The following is a 26,542-nucleotide window of genomic DNA, read 5'->3' on the forward strand; positions in this document are numbered from 1 at the left end:
CTCTCTCTCTCTCTCTCTCTCTCTCTCTCTCTCTCTCTCTCGGTATATTGTGATGAGTAGCACGGATTTATCTCCGTTGCGCCATACGCTTGACGATGCTTATAACAGACATGAGTCACGTCTTGTTCCGGAAAGGGCACCGTCTGTACGAGCCATTTACGCCCAAGACATCCCTCGGGTTCGTCAAAAGATAGCTTTTATAATCGGCTTATCCCCTCTCGTAGAGCTCTCCGACGATCAATATTTATTGTCAACGTTCCGACATGGATGTTCCCATTCAACGACTTCACTATGTGAGCAACATTATTCATAAATATCGCAGAGGCGCCGTCGTGAACAGCAGCAGGCGACATAGAAGGCAAATGTAATTTCGACAAGCTTTATCCTCGAATAAGTCGCGGATATGAGAACTTGCAAAGGGAAAATTACGCGGCGAATTAACGCATCAACGAAGGAAAATTAGAAAAGCTGTACAGAAAAAAAGTGTCAATTTGCGCAACTGAGAGAGGAGCAGACGAAAAGCTTACTGACAAGAGAAATGATATCTCTTTTACTGCGATCGACAACATTCGTCTGAACATTCAGCTGTATTAATCCGGTTGAGGTAACCGAAAACACAATTGGCTGAGTGAAACCTTTTGCAGGAATCGTTCATCATAACCGAATTTTGTCACCTGGTTGCCAGATAACAGAAAATTCAGTCGCACTAACGGAGTTGTTTTTTCCGTGTATATAATGACCATGTCTCTGTCAAAGGCAATGATCAGTGAGTCAATTCGCACTACTGACCGGCTAATGAGCGCATTCGTTTTGCAAAATGGTGGTGAAGCCACAGCGGTGGAGGGCGAGAACAAGAAGGCGCGAGCGTTGGCTTTCGCATTGGTGGTTGCACAACAGCCACAACAATTAGCGGAAAATAGCGGCGGACTTTCTAAATTCACGTATGAATTAGTCTGACAGCCCGATATATACACCACGTGTAATATACACGTGCGACGTGAGCAACGGCGCTGTAAGTAACGGTGCACCATGTGTATACGTGTTCATTCGTCTCTCTTTCTTTCCCTCTCGGAGGTGCATTTAGGTGTAAGCGCATTAAGCTCGCGGCTGCAATCCTCTAAGTTTTTCGTCATGCATATATGCATTCGCGCACGAGTTGCTCTTGCACATATGTGTTTGCTTGCCTGTCTGTCCCCCGCACACGCGTACACGAGAGTGCGTATAAGCACACCGTTCCTGAAAACCGCGACGCGCGTGAAGGATCGCGATCGCGCAGTTGCGCAACGGCGAACGCAACGAAATTCGATCGTCTCGGTCACGTAATGAACTCGTGGAAAAAGCGGGACAGCGCTAAGGAGACAAACGATGTCGGTGACGTGGCGATTTGTGCCGCGAAGGTGCAAGAAACAACGCAATGGCGGAATCGAGGCCGCGGCACGGTGCATGGGCGCGCAGAGAGAGAGAGAGACTTAATGATGGAGTTCGGACGAACGAGTTAAGCCCATGACGGCATCAACTGCGGCACGCGGGCCATGCGAGATCTTTCTTCGTCGTTTTTAATGAGCGCTCGCGACGTGGCAATTCATGCGCGTCGGACGCAAATCGATCGTGCGCTTCGGATACGACGACGACGATGTCGAGCAAGGTTATTGGTATTAACAAACACGAGCTTGTGAGAACGTCGACTTGTTCAGAGCGGATTGACGGAACGTTTCTAAGAATGTAAGGGAGATCGGGGCTATATGGCGCTAGAAGTATGTTGCTCATACGCGTTCCTTTAGTATTTATCTTGAGGGGAATAGCGGATACAAAATCGTGAAATGAGCTTTTTAGAATATGAATACTTTGTTTCCTGAGTTTCGTTGAAATTGGAATAGTATTAGTTAAGAAGTAGAAGAAAAATTGATTTGACAATAGCAAAGTAAATTTTCGAGTCTCTCGAAATTTTTAATATTCTCTATCGTGACTGAATAAAATTAAGCGATGTGTTACTAGCTAGAATGAAATTTCTTGCAAATATATGATATACTATTTCTGATAATAAATGCAATTTTCATTCATAAAATAATTAAAATATAAGCGGACGAGGTGAAGTTGGCTCATATTTAAGGGTCGACAAGAAGGAGACCTCTCGCGGAGACTCTGGAACTATTAGTCAGGATATATATTTTATACGTAGTCTTCTTACCCTGTGAGTAATTGAACTCGGTACCAGGATAAGATGGCTATGATGCTGCACGTATTTTGGTTATTACAAAAGTTGCCTCTGTCACGCTTATACAGTCAGCCACGACAATTAATTGCCTGAGAAGTTGTAACTTTGAAATTCTAAAATATAGGGCATATATATATATATATATATATATATATATATATATATATATATATATATATATATAGAGAGAGAGAGAGAGAGAGAGAGAGAGAGAGAATCCCGGTTTTCCCTACATAAATTCGCGCGCGCATAATTGTTAATAGAAATTAGTGAAGTTGCACTTTTCGTTGCCAAATAATTCCTTAACTATTGTACTTAGATTATACACGTTTTAGGAGTTTTCTATGCAGAATTGGACGGTTTTTTAGAATCTGTTACAAAAGGTAGCAGAAAAAGAAAATACCACTTTCTTTCCCGGACTTTCCACACTCGCTAATTCGCCAATCTTTTTTGATTAACATCTCAAAATCTTGTGTGATTGTTTGGAAAATGACAGAGGAATTTCTTGTTCAATTTGACCTGATCTACCACGCATTCGTTTTCTTAACGATATCGTGTCAGCAGCATTGCAGTGCGATGCGACGCACACGAGGAAACGTTCGCGACGACTTCTACGTGACGATTCTACTGCCAGCAACGGGCCATTTCGCGCACCGCGGGAGGACGAAATCGAGCGCAAGAAATTGTGTACCGTTCCGCACAGTTTTCAAGCTCGTTCGCGGCGCGACCCTCCGTCGAAATCGCGATGGTACAAGACAATCGTAGGGAGAGCACGCGCGCGCGGTATTGCCGACGCCAAAGACACGATTTATCGCAGCCTAACAGGTAGCCGACGGCAACAATTTTCAATTAGTTCCGTCCGAGTAGCGTCGCGGGCGAGTCGCGATGCCGGTTCTCCTTCTCACGACGACGGCGATTCTCTCCCTCTCCCTTTCTCTCTCTTTCTCTCTCACTCTTCTCGCCCCGTAAATCCCCGATAAAACCGTTAACAAAAATACGGCAGAGCCACGGCGATTGCCGCGATAGGGACGCGAGGCGAATTCTACTCTATAAATTTATGCGGATACCCGATAAACATACACACGAGTTCGCGAGAGAGAGAGAGAGAGAGAGAGAGAGAGAGAGAGAGAGAGAGAGAAGGAGAAAGGAAAGGAAGAGGGAAAGAAGAGAGAAGAGAGAGAAAGAGAGAGAGACAGATCGAGCACGAGCGTCGCGTCTGCAATTTTCTCCGGCATTAACAATGGCTAATAAAATCCTACATGCGCGGCTCGCATACACATTGTAGCGCGCGCACGGACGTAGATGATAACAACCGACGCGTGCGAACGATTCCTGATCGCGTCATCGGCGACGGGTTTTTTATCTCGCGGATTCCGCTTTTACGTCAAACAAAGGCGCTAAAGTAACGGCGAGGTCCCGTTCGCGGATGTTGCTTGACGCTCTATCGCGGTTAATTGTGCTTCTCCTCTTGATTTGTATCAGATGAGTGTAGAATTTTAATAAGAAAAAAAATTAAATTAATTGAGAATGTGCCACATACCGCAAAAACAAGTGTTACTTTTCGACGCATAAACGTCTGCCATTTGGCAATTTGGCGTATACAAAGCACGTTCCTTATGGTTCGAAATCGTGTCACTTAACATGCGTTAAGATGTATATATTATAATTAAGATGTATATATTGTAATTCAATACGTTCAAATGTATTTGAACGTGTTGGATTTGCAGTGCAAACACTGATGTTGCAACCCGACAGTCGAAATTTTAGCTTTCCTATTGATCTGAACTTTCGAACAGTATATTCTGAAGGACCAGTGTATGTTCAATACTGAAATCGTAGTTAAGTTAGGGTTTCTAGTAGAAGTTAGAAACTGAAATCCTACTTAATGCCTCTGAATAATAACAGAAAACGTACAAAATGCCACCTATAAGTTCTAAAGAGGCAAAGTTAGTAAGTTAAATGGAGTCAAAACAAGTTGATATAGACTTTACAGTATCAAAATAGACGTTAAATAAAATATCAAGGTCGAAAGCCGGATTAAAATTTCAGGGATATTTTAATGGCAGGCTAATATTTGACAGTGTCAACACACGTGTCGAAAAGTTTTCCGAACTTCAGTGACGTACGCGATGAACCTGCCTTCCTCACGTCAAACCGACCGCGAATTCTAATTTCTAATATGAATATTAATTAATCCCCATCTACTGTATCTTAATTATTTTCTTAATTAAGGTTATCAAAATATTATGTAATAAGTAATTTTGAATTTTCCAGGCTAAATAAACGTGTGCATTTTTATTGTTACATTATTATTATCACTGTATATTAATTATGACATAAAACAAAAATATAATTTCATTTGACCTGTGAAATATATCCGAAATTACTTGTCACACAATCCGGTATCAAGAGAAGGCCAGAGGTCCGAGAAATTCGAGACCTAGCTCGAAGGAATTGCAAATTTTTGTCAATTAAATTCTCCCCCGGGGCGAAAGGCGCAGGTCTCTTTTTTTGCGCGGGCAGATCGAGCGACAAAGGCAGAAGTAGAACTAAACTGTAAACGGTGCTTCGTGCTGCGTCCAATAAGTCATGCACTGAATAATGTCATGTGCCTGTGCGAGCACACGGACGGACGGACGGAGCGGGTGTACGCAGATGTACAACACAACAGACACAGGCGCGTATACACCTACCCACACAGCGATATCGCAAAGCGGAAAGGCCGGGCCGATTCCTCGCGGCGCGCCCGGTGAATGCAAACGGATTAATGGGCAATAAATTCAAGCGCAGGACCGGTTAATTATCGGAGTCATCTGCGGGCCCGGATGACGTATCGCCCGGCTGTGATCAATACGCGGGGGGATAACTCGCCTCCCCCGTAGCCTTACCTCGTGAGATACGGGGTTGTTTTTGTTTCGGCCGGTGTTGGATGCGTTATTAATGGAGGAGAGCGTGGTGAGGGTCGCCGTGCCAACACCGCCGACCGTTTTCTCGCTGACCTTCGTACCGGCGCCGCCGACATCTTTGTGCAACGTTCCAGGACTCTGCAATCAGAAAGAACGGACGCTCGTTAGAGAGACGTTGAAACAATCAGCGAGTTTATAGTGATGATTGCGCGATTTGTAGTTTGTGTATAGGTCCCTAAATCTCTTGGAGCCTGGAAATTCTACTCTACAAACAGAGTGATCACCGAATCCGAATTTTCACTCATATCGAGTGAATTCTTCACACCGAATAGGCGAACATTTTTGCTCGAAGAGTAAACATGATGTACTGCATCGTTATGGGAATGTATTCACTCTAGATGATTGGAACATTCGCTCATATAAGAATCAGAATGTACTTTTAAACTTGAGTGAGACGTTCCTCTTGCGACTTCGAATAGCAATATTTTCACTATCCACTCAAAAAAATGTGTTGCTAGTCTAGTTAGAATTCTGAATGCTACAGTTAAAATTTATTGCTGTTTTCTGTATTTAGATAATTGTTCGCGATACAGCAGTACCATTCTAGTAATATCTGTAAGCAAATTTAGATGGTTGTAAGGAATATACATTCGCTTGTCTCTCGTCGCTTGTCTCTTTTTGTCTACTACAGTCTTTTATAAGAATAACACACTTTTATAAAAAAACGTGACTGGTTTTAATCTGGATGGACAGAGATCTTCTTGTTAAATTTTACAAACAGTTCAGGCAGAAATGCTGTCTCGGTCATCTGTATTGATTAAATACAAAACATATGCGATATCGCAATGTTTGCTAATCATTTATCATCTTAATTAATTTCTCGTATTAGGATCATTTTCGTTACGACTGTGAGACCATTATTTTTGAGTAGGTCGTTCAGAGTGAAAATACTGCCACTGATTTTCACTCGCTTTGAGCGAGATCCCGCTCCAAGAAATTTAGAGGCTACTTCCATCTCGATGTTTCAAGCACCATCTCTTGAAATGGTGAAGAACAAGAGTCACGCAACTACCCGCGTCGGCGACTTTATGCGGGCGCTTATGAAATTCATAATTACAGTCGGGCTCCTGTTACCGAGCATCCTGTCTACTAAGGAAAAAAAAAGAAGAAACACAGAAGGTTGTATCTCCCGTCTCGCAAACTTTCCCGGGAAACTGTCCATCGGCATTCTCGCTTGGAGAAACAATTATCAATTTACTGACCCGTAACCTCGCTGCTGCATTGTAGGTCGTCGCGAAATGAAAATAAAACCTAATTATCTGACGTTCCTATTTCTCCCTCCCTCTCTCTCTCTCTATCTCTGCCTGTCTCTCTCTCTATCGATCTCTTTCTCTCTCCCTCCCCCATCATTTTCTCGTGTGCGCGCGAGGTTTCGTTCGCTACCTTTGACGGCTCTCTCGTCGCGCTTCGTCATTCAATTACTTCGATGTTCCGCCCGATAATAATGCGGCATCTTTTCGATGCGTGCCGAAGAGTCGCGCCCATTTTCGCCCACCGCGAGCCTCCGTCCTCCCGCGTCCGCATCCTTTCGCCATCTCTCGCAGAGACTAAACACACACACACACATACACAGACACATATACACCGCTCAGTAATCGGAGACAAAGCGTTGACGTGGGTGGCTCCCGGCACGAAGTGGCCATGCGTCGGTGTTCCATGCCCGGACACGTGTGCGGATGCGCATCGCTGCACGTGTGCGTGCCGCGAGCATTCGCGATAAGCGGCCGATAAGCGCGCCGCAGAAGTGACGCCGCGGGTGATTGCGAATCTGACGAGCTTCGCTCTCATTCATCGCGGGAGCCCCCTCGTTAACGTCGGGATCTCGAAATGGCCAAGTGCCTCTATATTTATCAGCCAGATATATTTATAAACCCGGAGATACGACGATACGACGCTTCATATACGAATAGATTTTTGTAGAAAAAATTGCAGAATTTTGTGGCTGAGTAACGGATTGCATTCCGTAGTAATTATCCTCTCATTTCATACACTGTGAGAGAAAAAATATCTAAGAAATAAAAAAAACATTTATTCGGCGGGCGTAAATATGTCATTAATAACATGTTTATTTGCACACATTAACATAAAATATTTTTCAGATAAGAATATATACATATTTCTTTAAAACGTTAGCTTTTCATGAGAGCAATTATTTGCATCATTTATATAAACTCATTTAAATAAATGAATTTAGATTGAAGTAAATTAAGTAGATTGAGTAAATAAAATAGATTGAAAGCAAATATGTTATTGTTATTCTGAATTAATTTCTTTATTTTTTTAAATATTTTTTCTATCGATGTATGTGCTATTCCTATTCCTGCAGTACTGAAAACATCGTTAAATTGAAAAGAATTTATATGAAAAAGAAAGTATTATTCTTATATATTTTTGGCTCTCATAATTCTTCTTCCTTCGGAAGAACATTCGGAATCACTTCGCGAACGTTTAATTCGCCACCGCGTGCGTTTACAGGAGATGAGTTATTTATTATCCCCGCGAGGAAGTCGGGATCATAATTTAATCGATTTGCGAAAAGGACCCTCGATATGAACGAATAATGAATGCACAGTTTTCGCGGCCAGGCCAAACGTGAAATCAGGCCAACGGAGCAACGGAGAAGGAGTGAAAGATATCGACGACGCGTGTCATCGCGGCGTGCTTTCGCGCGTAAATAACGCGCGCGCGTGCGCGTGTCAGAAATAATCGGACGGCCGGAGATGGCTTTGCAAAACAATGCGGGAATAATTAAAGCTCGTCTCGTTAGCGTCGGACAATGGAGCGCGATAGATTCGCCTCGCTGCAAATGTGGCACGATGATGCGCACACTAATATCTGCTGCACCGTCGTCAGTATGCTCGACGCCAATGACGACGGTTTCACAAAAACTCGGAAGAGAAGAGACCACAGACTTCGATATAATAGCTGTACTGCTATTAGGCATCAGACTCAGAGATTTGAGATACACAGATAAGTCTACTACCATATTTCGGAAAGACAAAACGAGCAAGGTGTACAAATAGTCTTGCAGTTACATAGCGAAAGTTATCTAGATATAAAAAATTAGATGAGATATGTAAGATAAATCACAGTGATTGAGATGTATAAGATAAATGACAGGTACTGATACGATATATTGTACATGTTTTGTACATGTTTTGTACATGTGCTTAATCACTATAGATGACAGAATTTTTGTCTGAACTATTTGTACCATTTAGCAAGAAAAACTCTCTGTAGCGTCCACTCAGATCAAAACAAGTCACTGTTCTCATAAAAATTGACTACGGTGGACATAAAAAACTAGCGACGAGAAAGATAAACGAATATATAATCTTCACACTCTCCTAAATTCGCTTGCAGATATATTGCTAGAATGCTACTGCTGCTGCTATAAATTCTACGTATATCAGACAATTTTCTAGCAGATAAGAGGAAACAACGACAAATTTCAACTGCGACATTCAGAATTCTACCTAAACCAGCAAAACATTTTTTCGAGTGTGTGTAGGGAAAAAAGGCTCAACGCTTAGAGATGTATAGTACACATGAAACAGAGAAAAAAGCTTATTAAATTATGTGTATATGAGTTTTGGTTTCTAAGTTGAGTTAAAATTAAAGAATTGATACATATGTCTCTCCGAAATATGGTTGCCATCATCCTCACCATTACTGCTGATATCTCGTATCAGTTTCTCGTGCTAGATCTTAACAGTTTAGATATTATATAAATATGTGCTCTCTTAAAGTAAATCAGTGAATAGTCACTGATATCAGTTATAACACTGAGCAGTTTCAGTGCTATACTTATAACTGCAAATCAGGGTATATTTACTGTTTTCAGTGATGTTTGACTGATTCATTTTAGGAGTGTGTGTGTGTGTGTGCACGCGTGCGAAAGAAAATTAGTCGCCCACGAAAGTTCTCCCAGCAGTTCCGCACGAAATAATATACACCATCCGAAGTGGATTACACGAGAGAATCGTCTTGATCAGCAAAAAGAATATCGTCACTAGCCACGATGAGAAATAACTGTAAGCACGTGTAACGGTTTGAGCGGCGCACTCATTACGAGCGATTTATAATTTACCGTCGGGATCCGCACGGGACGTTTAAACGGCACGGCGACCCCGCGGCTAATGCGCAGTGACAGAAATCGATGTATTCTTAGGCCGGCGAGCCCGCCCCTAATTATACGCGGGTCTATAATTACATATCGATGTCTAATTAGAGGGCGACCCTGTATCCCGAAAAAAATCACCGTTGCATAAGAAACGCGGTCAAGAACCTACGCGATATCGCATCAACGCGTCGATGCAACGAGAGCTCGTTGCAGCGAACCCCCACTTCCATCTCGTCGTCGTCGTCGTCGTCGTCCTCGTTGACTGCACTCGACAATGGAAAATAGGTCTAATAGAGCCACGAGGCTCCCATCTGGGTGAGCCAAGACTCCTCTCGGCAAAATGAGACTCCAATTAACAGAACTTTAGTACGTCTCTTCCTTAATATCCAAGAGACAAACTCGCTGGTACAAACAGAACTGCGCGTTTATGTAACAAGATTGATCTCCAAAATGTTCCAGTTCTCGAAATCGCTGATTAGATTTCGAAACGTCTACATGAATTACCTTGAACTAGATCATGTTCATAATCGACTTTTTGCACATTCTGTCGCACAAGCGCTCCTTAATTAAATTTGCTCTCTAAATTTCTCGAAATAAGATTTCACTGAAAAAATGGTGTGACCACCAAATCATTCGAACTTTAACGATTTTTCACGAGATTGAAGAATGTATCTGATATCACACATGTTCACTCTAGTTGATTAAAGTATTCGCTCATACGAAGTCTGAATCTACTGTGAGCTTGGAAGAAACGTTCATTCTTATGACTGGGAGGCAGTATTTTCATCATGGCGTCGAGTGAAAATACTGCTACTCTTTTCGCTGGTTTTCCATTCCAAGAAATAGGGAGTAAATTTTAGAAGATACACACGTATATATACATATTACAGGCTTATTACGGGTTTATTTTGTCGTTCTATTTCCTGAACCCTAAGCCTATTTTTGAATTGTGAGTTCTATTTCGAGCTGCCACGTCATTCGACGCTAAATAGTGCGGTGAGAATACGGACCTACGACGTAGGCGGGGCAGGAAGTCACGGGGCGACGCGCGCGCGTTCGTTTAGACCTACCTGTTCACACCATTGTCAATGTCGCATCGGTGGACAACCTTGCGTCACCGGACGGTAGGTCAACGCACGTATCTACGCAACGGAGCGCTCCTCTATAAAATCGATAGCGTGTGGTGCGCGTCGATTACCTCACTCGTTCTCGCCTCTTTCACACAACGCAACAACAACGGCTGGACGATGCGCGCGCGTAAAACAGTCGAAAGAAAGGTCCGCTAACTGCGACGAGGAAAGTCACGAGCGCGCGCCTGATGATCGATGTTTGCGTTCCTGGTAGGAGAGCTTTCACGAGCCATTGTCTCCGGGACGTGCCCACGGTTATCCGTTAATTAAAAAACGTTCCCTCGCGAATCCGCTCCTCCCTCGTGTCCTAATTATCGAAGGTGTTGCGAATTCTGCACGGAGTATAATCGCATTAATGTACGAGTTATCGAGCGGTGATAAATCCTCGGCATTTCGCGGTCAGTTCAGTTTGGCCAAATTTCACGATTGTATGATTTCATCACGCTGCCAATACTCGAATGGAATTCTCTCTTTTTCTCTTTCTTTCTCTCTTACTCTTTCATTCTTTCGCTCTCCGTCTTGGATCTATATTAATGGATAAAGAGTTCTGATGTGAGAGAGAGAGAGAGAGAGAGAGAGAGAGAGAGAGAGAGCGAGAGAGAGCGAGAGAGAGAGAGAGAGAGAGAGAATAAAAGGAGCTCTCGCTCTCTTGACAGAAGATCTCGCACCAGGATGTGCTTGAGCAAAGAAAAAAAGAAGTGAGGAAATTGTAAGAGAAGGAGAAGGCGGAGAGAAGAATACTCGAATTTCAGGGGCTGAATATGTGAAAAGTACGAGAAAGTCCCCGCCAGTCCTATTTAGATCACGCATATAATGTATTACTGATAGAGTCCCCGCGGAGAACGAAAGACGAGGATACAACAAAACCCGACACCGCGTATATATGGAGAGAGGATCCTCTTTGTGACAAATAGAAAGCGCGGAAGAGAATAAATTTAGGATTGCGCCGTATCGCGCGCGCCGACGGGAGACCTGAAACATCCTACTTTAAATCGCTCGAGATGGATAACGACGAATGAACTCATTTCGGGATAGGCACTGCCAAATAAAAATTTATAGCCTAGCTTAAATATCTCCGACGAAAATAGTGGCAGCAGTCTCGCTCTCCAAATTTCTCAGAGAGAAATTTTTCATTCAAAGCGAATGAAAGGTGGCAATATTTACATTGGAAGCAATAGCGAAAATATTGCTACTTGAAATCGTAAAAGTAAATGTTTTACTCAAGCTTTATAGAGTGGATTCATATGAAACTTAAATATTTTAATCAATTAGAGTGAATATATTTTCGTAACGATGAAGTACACTGAGAGCACAAATATCTAAAAAATATTAAATATCTATTTGGTGAGTGCTAATAACGTATTTACCTAAATTTAAATTTTTTTAATTTATATAAATTATTTTTATGAAAAAAGCTACGCTAAAAGGAAAAGTACTTAATCTAACTGAAATTAGTTATTTTTTGTTCCAACCATATTTTTTGCTGTAAAATGGTAGTAATAACATGTATATAAAGTTACTATCACTAACACTAGTAGAATTTAATAAAAAAAAAAGAAATGATTTTATTTATCTAATTTATAGTAATTATTTCTCTATATGATTATAGTTACAAGTATCAAACATTTTCTTTTCTCAGTATAAACTTTTCTGAAGGTTTTAAGAAAGTTAAAATATTTTTTTATTTGCATATTTTATATGTTAGTGCACTGAGAGAAAAATATAGTTGCCTTTGACGTCAACTATACTCTTTTGTGATTTTAACCACAATAATAGTTAGAAAAACCATTGTTTTAGTAAGTTTTAGTTATTAGAAAGATGGTTTTTCTAGTTATTTTTCTGGTTAAAATCACAAAAAAGTACAGTTGACGCCGAAAGCAACTTTATTTTTCTTTCAGTGTGCAAGTAAATGTGTTATTAGTGTGTACTCACCGAATAAATATGTTTACTATTTTTTAAATATTTTTTTCTCCTCGTATACATTATATTCGTCCTTCAATTTTTTATATATTCACTGGACGATTCAGAGCGGAGAATTCACTCTGCGTACGAGTGAAAAATCAGTCGAATTCGAGTGACTCAGGCGATCACCCTACTTTTCGAGTGAAACTTCACCCCAAGAAATTTAGAAAGCGCACACTACGAGATTCTCATATTTCTCTCGTCGTCTCGTTTATTAACAAGAAGAAAAAAGGAACGACTAAACGAGCGAAATCTCCACGACGAGAAAGAATCGAAATTAGCGGCCCGTCCGTGATCTTATTCGAGCAACATTGCCAAGAGACGACGTCGCAAGGCGAACGGCCAATATTCGCGCGCGAGCGGCGGGGCAGAGCGGGAGGAAGAGAAAGAATACGATAAAGTTGGACACACTCATCCAGGCAGCACGCGGTACCCTATCATTACGCTCGCTCAGGGGCAAACCTTAATCTCGGCCAGGCAGGTACTTCGTCCGAGCACCTCGTAGCTCTTGATTTTTCTCGAGACACCTGGCTGCTTGCGCGCGCGCGCTAGCGAGACCCAAGCACCTAGCAATAGGAGCAGGTGAACAGATTTGCTTTCGCCCAGCTCGCGATCGGTTGCGCACCGGTTCCCGACGTTTCGTCGACCTCGCACGGCTCGATCAAACCCGCTGCGTATACCTGCTCTCTTGCGCGCACACGCATGCACGAAGATACAAATTCAAACATGCACAGGCAGGCAGGCGAACCTGGGCCCTTAGCAAGACACGTGCAAGTTAGCAGATGTATCTCGTATCTGACACCTGCCAACTTACAGCAGCACAAAGACTAGACTTAGGGCGGCAGCTGCATCCGCTCGTGCCATTCTCCTGAGCAACAAGAAAAACACGAGATTTTCTTGTGCACGAAAAAAATGGTTTTTTTTTAGTGTAATCGGATCTTCTGTTACCAGAAATTTGGGGACCAGACGGGACTCGTACGTAGGAACAGGAAAACTCTTGTAAGAACTTTCCACTCAGCCAGTTGCTCTCAATTATGTCAACTAAGCTTAAACCTTTTAAGGCTCACTGTACGTAATTATGTACATTTACTTTAAGTTTTTTTGAAATTTCTTATATTACCACACTAATGATTCCGTCGATATGCTATCGATCTATCCTAAATAGAGCTATTTTCTTCGTCCCAACCTTCGTGAAACTATGATTTTCCCATTAAAGGAACTAATATGGCGATTGTGTGCAGAGCAGAATTGTTGACGCTCGAAATTGCGTAAAGTTTCTCACGAAAAAAGGTAAGCAAATTTTATTTTCTCAGTTTTTTTTATCGACGTCACCTTAAAGTGCAAGATTTCAACATTGGTTTGAACCTTCTATATATATGTTCATTAGTATAGTTATATAAGGTTTATTAAATTTTGGGGCACACATGCAAACATAAATGTATATAATTATAGGCAGGAAAAAGCTTGGTCGTCTGAACAAAATTTCTGGTGAAATATGAACCAGAAGATTCTGATTAAAGTCACCAGAATTCTGTCGAAGTTAACAAGATTTCTGGTTAACTTAAACAGAATTTTTTGGTGAAACTTCAGGCGGAATTTGTCTTCATATTTCACCAGAAATCTGTTTGAGCTTTCGAACGTTTCTTTGTGTACATTTAGAAAATCATATTTCTTGAGGTCGGTTTTGTTCATAAAACGTTCATAAAACGTTTTCTGAGACTATTCTACGAAAACATAAATTTTACTAAGACTTTTATGAAAACAAAAATTTTACTCGAACGGAATCGGTGTCTGGGGCTTAAAGGATTAATATACTTGAATGTTCAGACGAATGTTCTCAGACACAATGAGTGTTATTTCTCGTCAGTGAGTTTTTTGTCTGGTTTCCATTCACTTGCACGAGGTGAAAACTTTTTTCCACGTGGTGACGCACTCACCCGACTTATTCACGCTGATTTTTATTCGCGTTGCGCAGACTGCGAACAAACAAAGGTCGCATCGTCGCTTGTGCGGCGCTGCGTACTAAGTAAATTAATATTAACGCCGCTGACACGTTCGCGACTGCGAGAATCGTGAGGGAATTCGCGTAATAACGTCGGCTGTCGCAAGCCAGTCGCAATGCGCTCGCGGAATATGTGTCGGTCTCGATGACGCCGCAACGTGTAATCGAGATGACGAGTGCGCTACGATGATGCCGGAGCGCATTACAATTCCCCCGAGTTCTTTCTCCCTCTCGCTGTCTTTGCCTGTCTCTTTTTTATCTCCTATCGCGACATTTAGCGGAACGGAATTTCCATCGCTTTTTCACGTCGCCGAGCAATCTAGCCTCGGAATCCTTAGAATCCCTAGTAATGTTCGGTTCATATCGAACGATAACTCATCCGCCGACAAAGTCCGCCATAAGCGGCCGAGATACGTCCGCGGGAACAAATTTCGCCGATCCCGGAGCGCATCGGGAGCACGCGGAAGAATGCGAAAATTGCACGAGAGATTGCATCTGAAAATTACACCGAGAGCCTCTACGGCCCATTGGAACTCCCTTCCGAAAAAATCTATTCCTGATTGATGATGCTGACGAGACGGTACCCGCATAAAAAATATTTTGAGATCTAATTGAGTCCAGTCCAATTTCCCACAATAATCATAGGTTTTAGATGGGAAATTTATGTAAGTTCTGATTAAAAGTATATTTTAAATATGCTAAGTGAGAAACCCAGACAGACTCCATTTGGTCATCCCCATCATTTTCCCAAAGATTTCTTTACATTTTAAGCTAAAAGTTTACATTTTAAACTAAAAGAACAAAATGTATAAAACACCTTAAATATTTACTCGTTACAAATATATATACACATACACATATTTGTAAATATGTAAATACTCAAAATATTTGCGAAAAAAAATCATATGAAGAAATTATAATAAGAGATGTTTGAGCTAAAAAAATAAAAAATATATATAAATATCTACAGAATTCCTCTCTGATTTACAAATAAAATCGTTACAAATTATTCTCAAATTACAAATGTGTTCTATATTACATATAAAATGAAAATGTATTATTTTACGTTTTAACATGAAACAATATAAGTCGGAGAAAACATTCGTATTGTTTTTATTTATAATAAAACTGATGAAAAAAATATTTAGAAAAGCTCGAATTTCCTTAATATTTATGTTTCGATTCTAGACAACATTTATTAATATTAGAATTAATTCTAAATTGCTCAAAGAATCTGTTGATGCAAACTAAATTCGCGAGAACTGATACATTATATATTTTTAATCTTGTGCATTCTTGTTGTTTTAGTCTTTAAATTCGAATGTTTAAACTCTCTCAACATAATATATTATGTATATATTTTACATTAGTACTTTTATCTTATAGTCTATCTTTTATCTCGATTCAAGAGAGAGAAAAAGACGCGAAGTTCAACGTAAGCAGTTGAATTTACCGGTCTTACAAACGGTGTCGATTATTGCCAGCCGGAAAATGGTCTCTCGCGTGAGAAGAGAAAAAGAATTGTCAAGTAACGTCGGCGCCACGATATCGATCGCGGGAAAAGATCGCGGTGGGTCAAGGATGTTCCAACGAGTGTGAACTCTTTCTTACTGCAGGGGAATAAATTGATCGGTCCAAGTGACGCAAATCACATCCAACGTCACCGGGAAGCGATTGTCGCGGAAACGCGTTTCGTTTCCTTTTCGTTTCTCCAAGCGGAAAAAGAAGCACGCTCATGCGAAAACTTAATTTATTGGCCTGCGCATAGCGGGCTCAAATGAAATCTCATGTTTCAAAGAAGCCAGATTTTTGTCTTTTTGTCAGGTTTTATCTTTCTTGCTTCCCAAAATGTAACTCGACAAAGTTGTTCTACAATTTTATTAGCTCTCATAAAAAAACGAGAAGCATCGGAATCGGCTGAAATTTCGAGACTGCAGCCTGTTTTGAAACATGACATTTCATTTGGCTCACTGTGCGGCGGTTTGAATGGAAACGAGCCGAGAATCGTCGCAGGATAATGCTTTTCTCAAGCGGTAGATGGGCGGTATTTATGCGAAAGACAACGCGTTCGCGTAAGCAATCGCAACTTTTCAGATGTAGGCCAACTGCCAATTGTCTCACGTGCGCTCCGCCAGGATATACAATTAACGTCAATCACAATGCACACCGTTAATTACGCTAAGAGCTGCCGTTGTTCGCGAAATCGCGTAACACGCTGCGCTGTCGCGAAAGTGGGCGTGTGTGTAGGCACCGAAGAGAGAAAGAGAGTGCACCGTAAATAATATATATTACGTTACACAAAAATCATTGTGCAATGCACGTGGAAGTCACCGGTATCGCTCTCACAGGGACGGAGAATCTCTCTGGAATATTGCTCTCTAAAGTTCAATCGGTACATTATTCACTAAAGTGCTATACTCATAACTGCTATCCAGTTATAAGCATAGCACTGTAGTCAGTAAAATCTTGCTAGAAGGATCAGTTAACACACGAAAAGAAAGAATCTTAGTTAATGCGAAAGACCGGATAAAAATTCGGATTTCTCATAAAAGAATAACTCTCTGTTCCTACATTAAGAGAAAAAATATGTAAAAATCAGTAAATATTTATTTGGTGGGTACACTAAACATATCATATTTAGTTAAACTTTGGTTATAAGTTTGGTTTTATTTAAATAAAATAAATAATTGCTTTTATGAAAAACTAAGATTTTTTTCAAAACTAAAGTTTTCTTTTAAGAAGATTTAAAGAAAATATATGTTTTCTTATTCGAAAAATATTTTATAAATTAAAGTATAAGCAAATATGCTATCAAATACCAACAAATAAATATTCACTTTTCCTTAGTCCTTCTTCTCTCAGTATAGCTGAGTTTTTCATTTGGTCCCTATTTGTAGCAGACAAAGGAAAATTCAATTACATTAACGGAATTGTTTCTTCCATGAAAAGAATCTCAGTCTGTGCAATTGAATAAAAACTAGATGAAAATTCTACGACGAGAAATTATATTTTTGTTATCACAACTAAAAACATTCATCTGAACATTCAAGCTGTATTAAGACTTGATTGAATAACAGAGAACAATTGACTGAGTACATTGCAGATTCATGTGCTATTTTCAAAACGCATAAGTATGTAACTTGGTTGAGGCTTTTTTACACATTTCTTGCGATTTTAAATCACGTCATTTAATACGTGTAAGTTATTATTTAATATGTTTTTTAAACGTATTAAATGACATGATTTAAAATTGATTTAAAGTTATTATTTAATACGTTTTTTAAACGTATTAAATGACATGATTTAAAATTGTAAGAACATGCAAAAAAGAAATTCAGTCAAAAAAACACTTTAATTTGCAGGGTAGAAACCTTATAAAGAAATCTTTCTGTTCCTACAACCGAGTTTTTTATTTGGTCTCTATTCTTACCAGACAATGGAAAATTCAGTTACATTAACGGGACTTTTTTTCCGGGCACAGAATTGGTACAGCGTATAACTAATTCGTGCATTATAAGATTTCTAGTAAAATCTTCTTTCCATTGTTAAAATATACGACGGAGCAGTAAAGTGGGAGTGTTTCCACTGAAAATCAGTGAATACTCACTGATCATCGGTGTACCATTCCTCTTGCTGATTCGATCAAAACCATTTTTACTGATTCACTTTAAGAGGGTACGTCAGTTCGCAAACGCGATTAATAATCCCGTCTCAATGCGGGAATCGGAAAGATCGCGGTCGTCTTAACGAAGCGAACCAAGGAGAGGAGGGGAAACCCGAGTCGATGTGGAAGTCACGGTGAATCGATTTCCGCACAGGGACCCTCGCCAGCGATTATCCATTTCCCGAGGAGCGAGCGGACGAGCAAGTAAAAGTTTGCTTTTACGCGCGACCTTCTATCGTCTACTTGTGTAAGCCCGCCGCCTTTTCACCGGGGACGTTTGTTACTCGTGCGCCGTCGTACGAGGTCCGGGATGATATTTTCATAAGCGCCAATTAATCGCTGATCATCGATCGGAGAAACCGCTCCCGGCATCACAGCGACGTACAGTTAACCGCTGACCCGTCTGCGAGCATTGCGAAACAACGTCCGCGCGGACGCTTCAAGATCGCTGGAAAAATGCTCGGAATCCCGTGAACGGATGAATGGGGCTCGTAATTAATACGACGAGTGATTGACAATCGAAGGGACTAACGCGCGCGCTACGTGTAGTCTCTATCGGGTTTTCCGATTCGGCTCGCCGAACGAACGGATTCTAGCACCCCAAAAAACAATCTTATTTTTAGCGAAATCCTCCGAGAATCTTGCAGTATTTTACTCTTGTACAGAATGTCTGACTGACACACCCGTCTTGTGTGCAGGTAGAACAACTGGACACAAGATTCCTCTACTATTTCGCAAACAATCATGCAAAATGTTCAGTTATTCACTAAAAAAGATAGGTAAATGATCACGCGTGATGCGGTAGATAAGTTGTGATGGCGACGTCGGCCGTCATATGGTATGTCAGGACAAATTGAACAAAAAAGTCCTTTATCACATTTTACAAATATCATGTAAATATTTAAAGGAATGAAAGTAAATTGAATATATAAAGTTAGAGTAATTCCTAAATAATGGAAAATTTCACTAAATTTGTTTAGTGAAATAATCAATCACAGGCAAGATAAACATTAAAAATTAGCTAAGGCTATAACAGCATAAATGAAGAGTACTTTCAAAAAACTCTAAAAAAGTTGATAATCGAAAAAAATATTTGAAATTGGTTATCTCAAAACCTATGGAACATATTATAATTCATATTCCAAATAAGATTATTTTGATCTTATCTAAATAAAGATAATTTAATTTTCTACAAATATTATGCAACTTTCTGCGTGTAATATTTCTAAAGTTAAAGGAATTTCTGCTTTAGGTAAACATATTTCTTTTGATTCCTATTAATGGTTTACTTCATTAAAAAAGGAATACTCTCTCGCTAAAAATTTTCGCTTAGAATATGGGATTATAGGAAACAGCAACTAAAGTTCGTCTTGTCGGATGAGTATATCGAATGTGTGCGGGCGAGACAACTTGGGAGGGAGAGGGGGAAGAGGAGGTCAAGCTCAATGTGAATAAAGAAGCTCATACGAAGGAGTCGGGTGAGTAAACGTAACAGAGAGTGTCACAAAGTGTCCGGACGATAAGTAAACATAGAAAGTGAAAATAACTTTGCCTAGCCGCATGAAGCAAACGCGAGCGGAAGATAATTCACTCGCGCTCACGTGGCTTTGTGGCACGATCACACGTCTAAGCGTTAATTTCCTGCGGAATGATCACCGCATGACACTCGTGTGTTTTCGACACGTGACGAATCAGCTGATCGGCGTCTGAGAGAGACGCGCAGATTGACGCGCGTCAAGCATTATCAAAGAAAAAAAGAAGAAAAGAACGTCGTAAAAGTGCGTCGTAAAACTAGTGGTATCTATCGGCGAGCGGGCTGTTATCGATATTTCCTTAGTAAATCGCCAATGAGTTTCATGCGTGACTTATTAAACCTCGTGGGATCAGATACGGCTTCCGGCTAACGGTGAATACATTCATGAATATTCCGCGGATCATATTCTATATTAACCGCATTAGATTTACGGCTCTAACGATGTACGGCGCTGGACTCACGCACCGCAAAACGAAGCGTCGTGGAACGCAAGACGCTCTCGCCCGCAAAATCTTTAAGGGGGAAACTTTACGGTGAAGGTGAAGAAGAAAAGAACATCTTTAGAAATTTCTTTTCTAAAGTAACAATAAATTTTTTCAAGTTTAAAAGAAACAAGAAAACTTCGTGCGTATGAAAGAATTTGATTACAAAAAATTTGCCGCAAGGTGGAAATCAATCGGATCAATAGTCTTCTGAATATCTTTCGGTCCAACTTTAAAAAGATAGTCTCGAGAGATATCGCGTTTAAAGTCACCTCTTCAATACTTCGCACATTTTTCTCTAACTTTGTCAATTCTCAAACAATTTTGAAACAATTTTCTAAAACTGTATAATCCTCCAGAAAATGCGATAAAAGAATCGATTCTTTGGCATTCCTATCGTGCTGTTTCTCCTCAATTCTAATCAGCAATCTTATCTGTGTGAAATAATATGGAATATGGAACGGTCATCAATCCTCATTGAGTATCATTGAGTCGCGGATACCTCTTCTCTCTTCACTTTTCAACGTTGAAGAGAAGAGAAAGACGAGTTACGGTCTCGGTGTTGAACTTTGCGAGTTGTCTCGCAATTGTTTTTCCGCGATTTCCTCTCTCGCGAGTCGATCGCTCTGCGCGATTGTGTGTATCGTGTATAGGCGCTTCTTCATATTCCACTTCGTTCGAAACTTCTCTCTGTTGACCAGTCAACAATGAGGTCTAACTCGCGTCGTTGACCCCGAAGACGAACGAGCACAGAAGAAATGCCCTCCCGGGAGGGCTGCAAACAAGAGAGACAGAGAGCGCGAGAGAAAGAGGGCTAATATAAAGAACTCGTGAACGAGCGTGGAGCAGCCGTCGACGTGCACGCACGAGAATAGAAAAAGGGGTCGTACTCAAGAGCCGTCTGTTGCGCGAGAAGAAGAGTTGAGTGTTTGCTTCTCGACGAGTCACTTTATCGAACGCGAAAGAGAGGACGCCCCTTGACGAGATCGGGGAATATCCGAAAATGAAAACGAGGCCAAGTAGAAAACAGAAATGAAGGAAAGAAGGAGGCTTTGTACTGCGATTATATCTTACGCGAAAAAAGCAATTTCGTTAGTGTAACTAAATTTTCCGCTGCCTGGTAAGAATAGAGGCCAGGTGAAAAAATCAGTTGTAAGAACAGGAAGATCCTTGTAGAAGATTCCTATTCAGTGAATTGTTCTTAGTTATTACTACCAAGTTTTAAGCTCTTCAATGGTGATTTGAAATGACTCCGCGATCGTCCCTCCCGGGGGGAGATTTCTTCTAGGTATAAACAAATTTTTTTCTTTATTGTTATTTTTGTAAGAATTTTAAAAAATAGGAAACAAAATATATCTTTTATTTGTATTTGTTATAAGTGAACAAAAAATAAAATAGTTTAAGTAAATTTAAAGAAATTTACCGGCAAACTTTTCCGAGCTATTATTTACCACTTAACACTAGAAATGTCGAGCAATCATTTTTTATTGTTTTCACTCTTAAATTAATATCTTGTTTCATTCGTGTAAAAAACAAGATTGAACTGAATAAATTCTCCATCAGCATAAAGAATGTGTTCGATGAAAAGTCAGAAAATTTTAAAATTCTGTCTTTTACACGCGAAATAGGATATTAATTTGAAAAAATGAAGACGATCACGAATGATCGCTTAGATATTCTAATGTTAAAAGGTTGATACAATCTCCAAGTCAAAATTTTGATCCTACTTTTCCACAATATCTCACAACGCTTGTTTTCATAATTTTAATGAAATGTTCTGAAATTTTCATCGACCTCTTTTAAATCACTTTAACCTACTAACTTTGCCGAGAGATCCTCTTTAGAACCTACAAATGGCATTCTGTGCGTTTCCTGCCATTTAGAGACGCTAAGTAGAATTTCACAGTTTTTATGTGTATTACACATACATTGATCCTTCACAATGTACAGATGTTAGAAAGTTTAAGTCGAAAAAGTAGGACCGAAATTTCGATTCGAGTTCAGACAAATGTTCTCGGTCACGGTAACAGAGATATTTGTTGTGTCATACCAACAAATCATTGGTTATGCGGGTACTGTGATATTTAGTGAAATTAGCAAAACTCTTTTACTTTCAGTATGCTCAGTTGCACGAGCTTTTCTTCGTGTACGCGCGCGTACAGTTTCTCACGATTATGCTGGGTTGATTCACTACATTATTCGGAACTTGACCAACTTCCCCGTCCCTGCACCGTGATGCACCGCGACGCAATAAACGCGAGAAACGGCGCGGCGATTCGCTCGCTCGCTCATCCGACCGCGTCGCTCTCCGCTCGGAAAGGCTCGCCATCGCTTTCGAAAATTTCTCCCTTTCCTCGAGGTGAGCGGGCGAGACCCCGCGCGCACCAGCCGTCGATGAGCAGACCCCTCCGGTCGAAGTCTGCCACCACGGGGAGACGTGCGAATGCGGCCTCCGACGAAGCTGGTGCGCCGCGCGCACGTACGAGTAAAACAGAGGACTTTCACGGCCACGGGCCCGACCTGGTCACCTGGCACTGGGTGTACGAGGTCGGGCGGGGAAAAAGGGGAAAAAAGAAGGAAAAAAACGGGACCGATGTACGGCGATGGTGGTGGTGACGGGAGCAACAGCAGCCGCCGCCGCCGTCGCTTCGTGAGAGCAGAATCGACGCGTAAAAAGGAAACAGGTTATCGAATTAAAGCGATACAGGGCGAGGCCCGATGCCGGACCGCGTAGCCATGTAATTTCTATCTCGAGGCCAGTCTTCGTCGGCGGGATATATTCGGAAGCAACGGTATCATGTCGGATACCGCGAATCGCGCGCGGCACCTTTGAGGCATGCTCGCTCTCTTGGTCACGTGGGAAGATACTTTATTCGCGCGATTAATTACGCGAGTCACTGTCGTTAATATTAATATCTTCTTTCTTCCTTGATATTTAGCAGTGAATTTGGAGTCTTGGCGAACTTCAGCAGTAAAATAAACTATAGGGATAAATAAACTGGTCTTTATCTCTGTCTTCAAGTAAATTTCAAATAACAGGAACGCACTATTTCCGTGAAATTATGCACTGTATTCTCGGTACGCGAAGGACGAGACTCCCTCGACGTTACTCTCTGTTCGCCGAGCACGTCTTTTGTATTCTGCACGCCTCGCGTAAACCGACGGGTCTAGGTTCACCTCGTTACTTCAAGTCTGACTGCGCAAAACGAACGTTTTCGTTCGAATCGGGGAAAAATCCGTGCTAGGAGGGAAGGACGGATCGGGCGGGCTGGTACACGTGCGTGACTCGCCATAACAATTGCACGCAGTAATTCTCGCGTTTCGTATTACGATAAGATCGCGATAATCGCCGTATCGTCGGCCTGTAAACGTGCAACGCGCCGTCGTTCTATTCGAGATAACACGGCGATATCATACACCCGGTTCTGCGCCGACGACTTATCTCTTAATCCGGAAAGAGGGTCGAAACACCATTCGACACGGTCGAAGCGTCCACACGACCCGTTCAAAAAACACGTGGCACACGCGTGTCTCTCTTTCTCTCTCTCTCTCTCTCTCTCTCTCTCTCTCTTCCTCTCCCACTTTCTCCCTCTGTCTCGACCCTTCAACGCCGCTGAGAATTTTTGACGAGGCTAATTCTCACCACGTCGAATATAGATTTTTTTATTTCGCGACATATGCTCGATGTGTTTGAACGACGCGCGATTTGACTGAACAAAATCTCATGGATCGCATTTCCATCTGCAATTTACTATGTAAACGAAACCACCGATTTTTTAAACGAATTGTGACAAGCGACGAGAAGTGGATCGTTTACAACGTCGAGCGAAAAGGGTTCTGGGGGCAAGCGAGGTGAACCGCCATTAATCACTTCGAAGTCCGGTTTGCATCCGAAGAAGGTTATGCTCTGCACTGAGAGATTATCCGATAAAAAATTAAAAACCGGATATTTCCGATCAAAATTTCGATGAATTTCTATATCTGATCAGAATATCTGATTCAATTTTATCGAATACTTCCGATCATAATGGCATTTCATCAGATAAAGCGATGAAAAAATTATGAACCATTATTTCTCATCGGATGTTTCCTGATCGGATACAAAAATTCATCGGTATTTTGAACGAAAATATCCGTTTATTAATTTTTTATCGAATAATTTCTCTCAGAGTTTGCATCTAAGAGAAATGATTCGATAAAAAATTAACAACAAATATTTCCGAACAATTTCTATATCTGATCAGAATATCCGATTAAATTTTATCGGATACTTCCGATCATAATAGCATTTCATCAGATAAACTTATATAAGCTTATCATCATTATAGTAAAATTTAATAAAAAAAAAAATTATTTTCTTGACCACGATTTATGATAATTATTTCTCTATATGATTATAGTTGCAAATATCAAACATTTTTCTCTTATTATGAACGTCTATTAGGAAGCATAACTTGTACTTTCTGACTGGTGCACGATGTGTTAATCAAATTAGGAGAAAGCGTTGCGCTGTTCTAGAGTGTCTTTTAATCTTCACAGGCTATCGCGTCAGCTTTTCTCGGTATCGCCCAGGCACTGACTTTAACGCAATTCTACGTGCGTTACAATCATTCAGGTATCTGATCTGACACCTCTGCGCGTTCCTCTTCTGGGAAATTGATGCATACGTCATCGTGGACAGTGACCGAGAGAGATCCAAGCGTGACTTCGCCACTTTCGTGTGCTCGCTCGCGAAATTGCGAGTGAAGTTCGGCGCTGGAGTTTCCGGAACCTCACGAATCTCCTACAGCTCTCTCGCAGTGTACCTCTCAGCCACGAACTTTTTCCCCCCCGCCGAGCACTCGAGAGAACAGGGCTCGTCTCTTTATATTTAGAACGCGGGCAATACGCGAGGCGAACGTTAAGCTTCGTTGCATACGAGCGGTCATGTCGCTCCGATGCGTCGACCTTCTCAATCTCTCCATCTTTGTCTTCCATGTATTGTTCAATATCGATCATATCTAATGGATAATACATCATCGTAGATTGAATCTCGTCGCCTCGTATTAGACACAATAGAGGCGATACGCTATCTAAGCGTGTCGACAAACGCGGGTGCGCTTCGAATATGTCTCGCGCTTTAACAAAGTTATCTCTGTGTGGCTGTATCAGCGAGATACGACCACCTGTAATCGCAATGTGCTACATTTTCCACGAATTAAACATATAATTACGAAATGCCGCCGCGTCCTGCAATGTCGCAAAAAATGTGTACCACACCGATTCTCCGCGTGCAATATCGAGACTCAAATGAGCCCAAGTCGAAATTTTGGTATTATTTTCGGCCTAAACTTCTAACATCTTTATATATTCTGGAAGATTAGTATATATTTAATACACATGGAAATTAAAGTCCTAGTTAATGCCCCTAAATGGCAGAGAACGCAGAAAAATATCATTTGTAGATATTAGAGGTTTGGACTCAAAATAGGAGAGTAAATTGTATCATTAGAATTAAACCTACTTTGCTAACTTAGCTCCTATCGCGTTGTAGAATTCAAGGGTTAACATAGGGTCGAAAGATCAGATACCTGAATGATTGTAACGCACGTAGAATTGCGTTAAAGTCAGGGCGATACTGAGAAAAGCTGACGCGATAGCCTGTGAAGATTCGGGGTGTACACTGGGGGAAAAATTATCTTAAAATCAACAAATATTTCTTTTATGGGTGCCATAACATATTTACTTAAATCTAAATTCTCTTTATTTAAATCAAATATTGTTTACCTAATTTAAGTAAACAATATTTGGTTTAAATAAAGAGAATTTAGATTTATAAATAAATATGTTAATGGCACCCATCAAAGAAATATTGATTTTAAGATAATTTTTCCCTCAGTGTATGGTTAATAAAACTGGAGAATGCTCGGAGAGATAAATGTCGAAAATGCTCGATTTGCATCGGTAATTGGCACGGCGACTTGCAATTATCTGCCGAATGTGACTTCGATAAACGAGGCGCTCTCTTCCACGATTCTATTATCTATGCCTCTCTCGTGTTCCCGCATACTGCGCCCGTATCTCGGCGCGCACGGTGTTTTTCCCCGCGTCTCAACGCGAGTCCATTGTCCGTTCGTCAATACGAGACACACAGCACGAGCAGCGAGTCGCGATTAGCCCGCGCTCACGTTGCATTCGCAGTCCGTGCAGCAATGCGGTGGCGTGTTTTATACCTGTTGAGGTGCACCAAGCAGCGCGCGGTGCTGCGAGGAGAGGTCCTTGCAAGGAGACTCTTCGAGAGGAGACTAGCAACTCGAGGAATATATTTAGCGCGCAACTACAAGCATTTGAAAGCGCATGATATCGATTAGTATATCTCATTTCCTGCCGCGCGATTCAACTTATCACGAATATAGATTTTACGTCTCTCATATGGGAAGATTATTACACAGGGTGCTTCAAAAAAAAAAAAAAAAAAAAAAAAA

General features: G+C 41.1%; 1 protein-coding gene across 2 annotated transcripts in view; it reads right to left on the reverse strand.

Annotated features, from left to right (window-relative positions):
• The window catches only part of LOC116850797, a 275,521-nt gene that overhangs the window by 46,445 nt on the left and 202,534 nt on the right, over nucleotides 1-26,542 (reverse strand). For both annotated transcript variants that reach the window (XM_032829459.1, XM_032829458.1), the window contains one exon: nucleotides 5,104-5,259. In XM_032829459.1, the coding sequence (XP_032685350.1) occupies nucleotides 5,104-5,259 (156 nt within the window). The remainder of the gene's footprint in view (nucleotides 1-5,103; nucleotides 5,260-26,542) is intronic.

This window comes from Odontomachus brunneus, unplaced genomic scaffold (genome assembly GCF_010583005.1).
Source record: "Odontomachus brunneus isolate Ranch 3 - 2012 unplaced genomic scaffold, Obru_v1 Obru_scaffold_156, whole genome shotgun sequence".
NCBI lineage: Eukaryota > Metazoa > Arthropoda > Insecta > Hymenoptera > Formicidae > Odontomachus > Odontomachus brunneus.